The sequence below is a fragment of the Euleptes europaea genome, chromosome 3 (assembly GCF_029931775.1).
Source record: "Euleptes europaea isolate rEulEur1 chromosome 3, rEulEur1.hap1, whole genome shotgun sequence".
In the NCBI taxonomy this organism is placed as follows: Eukaryota; Metazoa; Chordata; class Lepidosauria; order Squamata; family Sphaerodactylidae; genus Euleptes; species Euleptes europaea.
The window spans coordinates 65,722,987-65,732,559 of record NC_079314.1 but is presented as its reverse complement, the minus strand read 5'-3'; the positions used below and the strand labels follow the sequence as shown (position 1 = coordinate 65,732,559).

The 9,573-nt window shown below is 45.7% G+C and overlaps 1 protein-coding gene across 1 annotated transcript in view; it reads left to right on the top strand.

The window, feature by feature from the left end:
• The first annotated feature begins 1,317 nt into the window (after window positions 1-1,317).
• YAF2 (YY1 associated factor 2) overlaps window positions 1,318-9,573 on the top strand; it is a 39,373-nt gene continuing 31,117 nt past the window's right edge. Inside the window, exons 1-2 of the mRNA XM_056847624.1 lie at window positions 1,318-1,457; window positions 1,754-1,879. Of these exons, the coding sequence (XP_056703602.1) occupies window positions 1,432-1,457; window positions 1,754-1,879 (152 nt within the window). The 5' untranslated portion in view covers window positions 1,318-1,431. The remainder of the gene's footprint in view (window positions 1,458-1,753; window positions 1,880-9,573) is intronic.

Below are 9,573 nucleotides of genomic sequence, written 5' to 3'. Positions count from 1 at the left end.
TTCTTATCCGGGCTGTGTGACCGTGGTCTTGGTATTTTCTTTCCTGACGTTTCGCCAGCAGCTGTGGACGGCATCTTCAGAGGACACTGTCCTTCAGTGTTACTCCTCTGAAGATGCCTGCCACAGCTGCTGGCGAAACGTCAGGAAAGAAAATACCAAGACCACGGTCACACCTACAGCCCGGATAACCTACAAGAACCAAGGAACTCCGACCGTGAAAGCCTTCCACAATCCTTAGGCACGTTTACCCTGAAAGAAACCCCACTGTGTTCAGCGTGGCTCAGTCCCAGGTAAATCTGAGCAGGTCTGCAGCTCTGATTGCCTCAGTAAAGACTGTACATCACCACAAGGGCTAAAGCGGTCTGGATTACAGCTCGAGGAAAACAAGGCCGTGACCTCGCACGGCAGCAACGCGAATCCTAATCCGAACCGGCACTGCTCGGCTGGGAAACCGGGTGCCAAAAGGGCGGCTGTGGAGTTCTACCTCATAAAGTAGAAAAGGGCAAGAGTCCTGTAGCACCTTAAAGACTAACAAGAATATTTTCTGGCAGGGTATGAGCTTTCGTGAGCCACAGCTCTCTAAATGCAAAAATATTTTCTGGTAGGGTATGAGCTTTCGTGAGCCACAGCTCTCTAAATGCAAAAATATTTTCTGGTAGGGTATGAGCTTTCGTGAGCCACAGCTCTCTAAATGCAAAAATATTTTCTGGTAGGGTATGAGCTTTCGTGAGCCACAGCTCTCTAAATGCAAAAATATTTTCTGGTAGGGTATGAGCTTTCGTGAGCCACAGCTCTCTAAATGCAAAAATATTTTCTGGTAGGGTATGAGCTTTCGTGAGCCACAGCAAAAATGTTTTTGTTAGTCTTTCAGGTGCTCCTGGACTCTTGCCCTTTTCTACTACTGCAAACAGACTAACACGGCGACCCACTGCGAACTACCTCATAAAGGCAGCATGTGGCAAGAGCAGCCTTTTTGTCCGTGCATGTGGAGAGCCAGCTTCCCCGCCCAGGGTGTTGCGAGGCAGCTCTTACCCTCCCTTTCCCCTTGCACGCCTCTCCCAGTCCTCCTCCTCCAGCTTCCGCAGGAGGGAAAACCTGCTCTGAGGTTGCCGCGGCCGCCGCCACCGCCGTCTGGGGCGCCGCGGCCTTGGCCTGTCTGCGGGCGGCTGCTGGTTGGCGACGGGGTGACACGTGACGGAGAGGGCGGGGGGCGGCGGAGTTCCCCCGACAGCTGGAGGCTGAAGCCAGCCGTGGCTCTTCGCAGCAGCAGCAACAGCGGCGGCGGCGGCGGCGGCTCCTCCTCCCCCCCCCCCGCCTTCCTCGCCGGGTCCCTCCGCTCTCGCCAGCCCCCGCCTCTCCCCCGCTCTCGCTCCTCCTTATTGACAAATACACAAAGGGCCGTGCCGGGCTGGAGAGGCGTCTGGAGCCGGCATGGGAGACAAGAAGAGCCCCACAAGGTGAGGCGAGGCGAGAAGGGGCCGCCTCGGAGCGGGAAGGCCCGGGTGGCGGGGAAAGGGGGGGAGGGGCCACAGACCCCGGCGCCCCCAACGCAGCAGAAGCGGTGGGGGGAGGGACAGTGAGTTCGTGATAAGCCGCGGTGGCCGGGGAACCGGGAGGCCCTGAGGGAGGGAGGGAGGAAGGGAACGAGGGGGGGGGAGGGAACGAAGCCACCGCGGCGCTGCCTCGTTTTGTCTCTCAAACCTCCTTCTGTCTCCCCCCCTCCCCCTTTCTCCCCCTCCCCCTTTTCGGGTAGGCCGAAGCGGCAGCCGAAACCGTCCTCCGACGAGGGCTACTGGGACTGCAGCGTGTGCACCTTCCGGAACAGCGCCGAGGCCTTCAAGTGCATGATGTGCGATGTGAGGAAGGGCACCTCCACCCGGTGAGTGAGGCGGGGCGCGACGGGGGGGGGCGCTGACACCCGACGGCCCGGGCGAGGGAGGGAGGGAGGGAGAAGGGAGAGCGACGCTGGGCCGAGGAGAGGCGGCCTGGGCGGCTGCTGCTGGGAAGAAGAAGGAGCCGCGCGCCTCAACCGAGCCGCCGGCGCAGGCGTGTTTATTTATGGCCCTTCTCCGGAGAGGGTTGACAGTAGAGAGTGGGTAGGCAGCAGGCACCAGCTAGCTGCATCTCGGTTTCTAGGCTGGTTCCTGGTCACCCCACCTCTCTTCTCCCCCCCTCTTCTCCCCCCCCTCCATAACCATTCCACTGGCAAAGAAGGAATTCCTTTCTGTACACTTAAAAAATATAACATACTTCAGCTCCTTCCATACCTGCTGAGTTCATATTGCCAGCCACGCAGTTATGAGAGGGTGGGAAATAATCTTCTTTCTGTACAGCTTTTTCCCCCTTTGCTGTGTGTCGCTGTATACAGTACAGATGGCTGAAGTGCTTGCTGCTTTAAATAAAAACACGCCTTCTTATGGCACATAGTAGTCTGTATATTCTGGAATGCTTAAATTTACCAGATAGTGAGCTGTTCTACAAATTGTTTTAAAAAAGAAATAAAAAGATTTATCTGTTTGAAGAAAGAATTGGGTCAGGTTTGTAATGTTGCTTTGGTTGCTTGCCTAGATCCCACTGTAATTTCATTTACTGCACTTAAGTGGTGCAGTAGTTGAAGCTACAGTGTTAATGGTTTACAGTGGAGGATTATTTTCCAGGGTCAATGATGTGTCTCCTGAATATGTGTGCTCTTATTATTGTTGGTATTTTGTAAAGACAGGAGCATGGTCAAAACCTCTCCTTTCCCTTTCATAAGTATTTGCTTACAGTTAAAATGCCCGTTTATGGCAGGTGGTGTGTATGACGGGTGGGAAAGGCTTGTATGGGAAGCTCCCCTGGGAGGTGCCTGTCTGTGAAAGCGGGTAGTGGTGATGCCCTGGCAAGAACTGCCAGCAGATGTTGGAGTATGATCTTTTCTGGATGTGTGCGTGTAAAAACATTCCTAACTGGTAAGCCTTGGGAAGCAGCAGCAGAGACATCTCTAACTGTGCAAATGTGTGGTTGCTGACTGCTACCTAATTAGCAACTGTGTGCTTGCCACTGTGCCCCTTTCACCACTTCCTGATGGTTGTGAGAGCATGGCATGCTTCCCCCCCTCTCATAATCAGTGGGCAGCAACAGAAGATGGTTCCTGTCACCAAGCCACTATACCAGCTGCTGCTCAGGTTTTGCCCTCAGGACACAGTCCCCAAGGGCAGTGCATTATTTCTTCATAGAAGCAGATGACAGCCATTTACTTACATAGGAGAAAGTAAAAGCATGTATGATGGGAATGCTAACTCTGCTTCCTACCCTTGATGAATCCCTGCTTCAAGCCACACAGCCCATCATGAGATCTCTTTCTTAGTCACATGAGAATATAATGGCATCTTCAGAAAGGATATTTGGAATTGATATTTTAATAGATATTACTATCAGCAGTATCCTCTGCCCATTTACAGTTGCCTTAAAATGAACCATGTAAGGCATTAATTATGTACTTGTTAATGTTGTCCTAGACACCGGGATGTATGATATACAAATGGAAGTATATGTTGCGTACCAGTATCAGAAGAAAAATACTAAAGTAGCGAAGTACAGAGTGAAATCGTACTATCCTTTGTACCTTTTTTGGAAAACTTGCTAAGGCATTTATTTCTTTGTTCAAAGACATTGGACAAGCACAGAAAATAAGTTTTAACGCAGTACTCTAAAAATGCAATGACGAAAATTAATAGGAATAGAATGTATTTCTTGCAATCCTCGGGACATTTGTGGTAAAGGCTCTGCTCCTAGCAGTAGACGTTCCTCATTTTCAGTGACAGAACATAGAGTTGAGCCTGATATGTGGAGTGTAAGCCCTAGGAGAGTTGATAAACGCAGAGGTGGTCTGTGTGGGTCCAGGTCTGTGAAAGGTAAACATGAGCACCTTTAATTGTTCCTAGAAGAAAGTTGGCAGCCAGTGCCATTACTCCAACACTAGGAGGCTTAAGCATATCCAACCATTATTCAGCAGGAAGTAAACAGTGGCATTCTTTACCAGCTACAGCTTCCAAATTTTCTTTAAAGTCACCTCCTAAAGAGAGTATTATCATAGTAAATTCTAGGGATTATAAAAGCATAGATTAGGCTTCTGAGGTATCCCCCCCACAAAAAAGAGCTGAATTACCGTATATACTCGCGTATAAGCCGAGTTTTTCAGCCCAAAAAAAGGGCTGAAAAAGCCGGCCTCGGCTTATACGCGGGTCAATACGGTAGGGGAGGAGGGAGGGGGGAACTTACCGCCTCCGCCGCCATTGCTGCCGTGCCCGCATGGCTTCCCCCGGCCAGGAGCGCCCTGGAAGGGCCTCCAGAAGCCTCTGGAGGCCCCGTTGCCGCCCCTGCCGGGCGGAGCGAGGCTGCTGCCGGCCAGCGCCGGCCTGGAAGGGCCTCCAGAGGCCTCTGGAGGCCCCGTCGCCGCCCCTGCCGGGCGGAGCGAGGCTGCTGCCGGCCGGCGCCGGCCTGGAAGGGCCTCCAGAAGCCTCTGGAGGCCTCGTCGCCGCCCCTGCCGGGCACAGCGAGGACCCTGCCGGCCGGCGCTGGCCTGCGCACCTGGATTGAGGTAAGCCTGCGGGGGGGGAGGGGTTATAAGCCGACCCTCGGCTTATACGCGGGTGCCTAATTTTTCCCCATTTTGGGGGAGAAATTAGGCACCTCGGCTTAAACGCGGGTCGGCTTATACATGGGTATATACGGTAAGATGATAAAGAGCACTTCTGGCAACTATCTTCAGCTACTTATCCAAAAGCAGGACAAACCTAGGAACAGTTTTAATGTTGGAGCCTGTTCAAGTAAGGATAGTTCAGCCGCACTTATTTACAGTCATGGCAACTTCATTCAAAGCCTAGAAATTCCATACTACTTCTCTGTTATTTAGATTCAACTTTAGCCTGTTTAAACTCATCCAGTCGATCACAGTTGCTCCTGTGTGTTTAAACGTAACGCTGAGTTTTCAGCTCTGAATGAATTCTCACTGGCTTCATATGGTATCAGTGACCACACTAAGTCTGCAAAAGACCACAAGTCTGAACTGGCATGACCATACTCTGTTCCAGACTGAAAAGTGTTTAGACGGAGTAACGCATGTGCCGCTGTGTAGCCAAATCCTATGCTAGTGTCACTGAGTGTATTGGGACTTTCTCTGGAGTAAGCATGCATAATCATTTGTAACTGGACATTTGGGTGTAAGTAGGGTTGGCAGGTTGGATTTCTATGAGAATGGATGCATTAATTTATATGTCACTATATTGTTGGAATATTGGCTATCTGATAAGTTACGGTTTAGTCATAAGAACACATAGACCTGAGTAGGATTCTGGGTAGACCTGTTTAGGATTGTTGTCTTAGGATATCAATTCAATAAATTCAGCAGAGTGAAGACTAATAAAATCAACATTTAAGCTAATGTTTCCAGAGTTTTGCTTAGATTGTATTTCAGCAGAATATTTATTGGTGAAACATTATCAAGCTCACAATCCATCTAGCCCACGTACATATTTTTTAATATCATCAACTTACAACTGATTTTTTAAAAAATTAATATGTTGCTTTGTTATCACTCTTGTGCACAGATGATTAACAGTGCAGCCAGCATTGGCAAACACATGTTCAGCAAGGACAGACAGGTCACCCTTTGCCAGTTTTCCATGTATTGGAAATGCACAGGTCACCCTTTGCCAGTTTTCCATATCTTGGGAAATGTTTACATGTTTACAGTAATCTATAAATGGTAAAGGAATCCATATAATTTATTTTTGCTTAATGTTTTACATCCCTATCATTTATAGTACAACTCTAAGCATGTTTACTCAGATACTAAGTTCCCTAGTAAGTCTGGTTAACGTTGTTCTGCTAGCTACATAATGAAGATTTTTCTTTCTACATTGAATGTCCCTGGAGGTATTCAGATATTGGTTAAGTGACAGATTTTAAAAACTGCTTTCCTGGATCACATCACAATCCATCTAGTGCAATATTTCAACAACAGCCAGTTAAGAATAATTTAGAGATTTATAAACAGGTAATGGTAATTGCCTTAGGTTTTATCTCAGACATCTAGAAGTATACTCTCACTGAATATCAAAATACCTTTAATGTTTCAAGAATTTATCTGTTCCTTTAAAAAGCTATTTGAGCTGGTGGCCATTGTATTAGTGAGTTATTTATTCTACTTTATTTCATTTATATCCCTCTCTCCAATGGGGATTCAGAGCAGCTTCCATCATTCTCTTCTCTTCTGTTTTATCCTCACTACAATCCTATGAGGTAAATTAGGCTGAGAGTGTGTGACTGGCCCAAGGTCCCCCAGCAAGCTTCTACAGCAGAGTGGGGATTCCAACCTAGGTTTTCCAGATCCTAGTCCAACACTCTTAACTATTGTACCATTCTGGCTTCTGGTTTGAAGAATATCATATTTTATTCTAAAATCAAAAATACCTTTTGTTTATATGAAGGTATGTAAAATTTCACTCATGCTCCAGAACCCATGGAAATTAAGGCTGCCATGTGAATGTCTGCTCTGTGAGCACGAAAAATGTTATACTTTATTCTCTTTTATAACTTAGGTTCCATACAGTATGTTTTCCTTTGTTGCTTCGCTTTTTTTCTGAACCGCCATTGCTATTTTATTAATTCCTTCAAATGAATATTTTGTACTGTTAATTTCAACATGTTCTGAAATTCTTATTAAACATTTATACAGCAGTGACCATATCCATAGTTGCATCACAATATGAAGTGGAAGTGAAATAGGACAAAAAGCAAGGGAAATTGTAGCTGCATAGAACCAAGGAGGAAATAAAAGGGCTGCACCCTGACCTGGATGGCCCAGGCTAACCTGATCTCGTCAGATCTCAGAAGCTAAGCAAGTTCGGCCCTGGTTAGTATTTGGATGGGAGACCACCAAGGAAGTCCAGGGTTGCTGTGCAGAGGAAGGCACTGGCAAACCACCTCTGTTAGTCTCTTGCCATGAAAACCCCAAAAGGGGTCGCCATAAGCCGGCTGCGACTTGATGGCACTTCACACACACACACCAATCATTGAGAGATGAAATAAGGCCAAGGCTGATGGTGCAAGTTCCTTCAACAAGAGCACAAGGTCAGTACTCTCTGATCTTGTCTTATTGAAGGGACACTGAAAGACAATATTCCCATGAAGAAACCTGTTGGCGAAGCACATAGGGAATTTTCATCTCTCAGCCTCATAGAGTCTGTATTGGGGCAGCCCAATCCTGAAGGGGGAGTCAGATCCACAGCAGTTGGGAGCGGAGGCAAAAAAAAAAAAAAAGGTTTAAAAATAAAAAACCAAAAAAGGGGGGGAATCCCCCATTGCCTCCAATGGGGCTGCACCACCCAAAAAGGTGGCTCAGAACTGCCACAGTGCGAGGGGGAATTCCCAGGGCAAAAGGGGTGAGGAAGTTTCCAAACAGCAGCTCCTCCCCCAAGAATGGCCCCCACACTGGCGCGGGCTTTCCCTTCTGGGAAAGATTTGCTGGCATGGCTGCGCTGGTGGTGGGAGCCAGTGGCGAGGGCTGGCTCCCAGGTGCTGGTGTGTTTGCCCCCATGCAGGCATAGGTGCCACCTTATTCCGTGATCAGGTGGCACCTACATCTGTGCAGGTTCACACCAGCTCCTAAGGAGCCTCACCCTTACCCTTCAGGAATGGGGTCTAAGTGAACGTGGAATATAACTTTGCACAATTGTTGTATTAACTCACATGAGGCATAAACTAAGGCAGAAACCTTCATTTAGAGTTTTGATAAGTTTTGAGAAGCAGCTATCATTTTTATGTTGGAAAGACGTTTATGAGAAAGGGTTTTTGTTTTTTTAAAAAAAACATGCTTTCACTCATAACTTGAATGTATTTAATTTGAATGGGAACTTTGTAACTTGATGGATACTGAATAGATTTTCGCCAAGCAGTAAATTTATAAACCCTGAAAAATATAAATTGGTAAAATAAAATGTGTGCATAATAAGTAGTTGCAAAATTTCAGCGTTTTGAAAATCAAGGCAAATTTTAAAATTTTCTACCATTCAGCTGCTTTACGTGAGATTTTTTTCTTAAATCTCAAGGAAAATTCTCCATGCCAAATTACAGACTGAGGGGTCAAACAATCTTTAATGTATGACAAACAGAATATTCAGACTTTGTAGTGGCAGAACACTGAAAAACTAAGGTAACTATAGAGACATTGCTTTATTTAATTTTTTTTCAAACTAACTATACTCTGGCTTTGTACTAACTAGAGCCAGCGTGGTGTAGTGGTTAAGAGCAGTGGTTTGGAGCGGTGGAGTCTGATCTGGAGAACCGGGTTTGATTCCCCATTCTTCCACATGAGCGGTGGAGGCTAATCTGGTCAACTGGATTCATTTCCCCACTCCTACACACGAAGCCAGCTGGGTGACCTTGGGCAAGTCATGCTCTCTCAGCCTCACCTACCTCACAGGGTGTCTTTTGTGGGGAGGGGAAGGGAAGGTGGTTGTAAGCTAGTTTGATTCTGCCTTAAGTGGTAGAGAAAGTCGGCATATAAAAACCAATTCTTCTTCTTCTAGATTAGTATTGACTTCACGGTATTTGGGATTTGCTGTGTTGATTGCACTGAGAGATATAAAATAGATTTTATTTTGTTTGTGAAAAAGTATTAAAGGATTGGAATCTCAGTGCGTATAAAATTGAGCACTATCTTTCCACCAAAGTGTATAAAAATCAATAATATTTAAAAAAACAAAAAAAACAGATTTTTAAAATTTAAATCAGATTTTTAAAATGTAAATCGGATTTTTAAAAACTAAAATGTTTTTTGAGTAAAAATGTATTTAAAGATAAACAGTTTACTGTTTAAGATACATTATAGTCCCAAGGTTATTCATCATGAAATAAGGATTAGTTTTGAATTATGTTGCATGAGACTGTATATTCATGCAGTGTTTAAATTTTTTGATAAATGAAATTCTATTAATCCATTCACAATGTCATGCTCTTCCAGAGGTTTCGGTAAGATTATTTTGGGCAATTTTTCCGTCTAGAAGATATTATCACAGATGCTTGGTTTTGCAGTTCTCAAAACTGTGAATTTGTGACTGCAGAGATAACATGCCCCTTCCTCACAGCAAAAATGTTATAAAATAAACATACAGAGTTGAGAAAAAGACCTTAATCCCATTGTTATTTGCAAATCTATATACACAGAATCAACCCCTTACCTCTCAAGTGCTAAATTTCAAGAAGTTCGGTGAATAGAAGATTGTTTGGAGTGGAATAGATCTGCACAAGGAGCTAAGTGTGAGGAGTGAGGGGCAAGCAGTAAAAATGATAGTGAAACCTTTAGAGCAGAATTCTGCACAAGTCTTGGGATCTCTGTGTGAATAGCCTGAGGTTTATCATATTAATCGCTCCCTGGAGGAGAAATCTATAATGGCAACAGGCTTTAAAAGAAACTCAGTTTGGGAATATTTGAATGAAGTTCCTCTACCTATGGGTAAGGCAGTCATGTGTGCAAAATGCAAACACTTCAACAAAGAAATGCAAGACCTGATGGCCTGAATGAAACTGGAG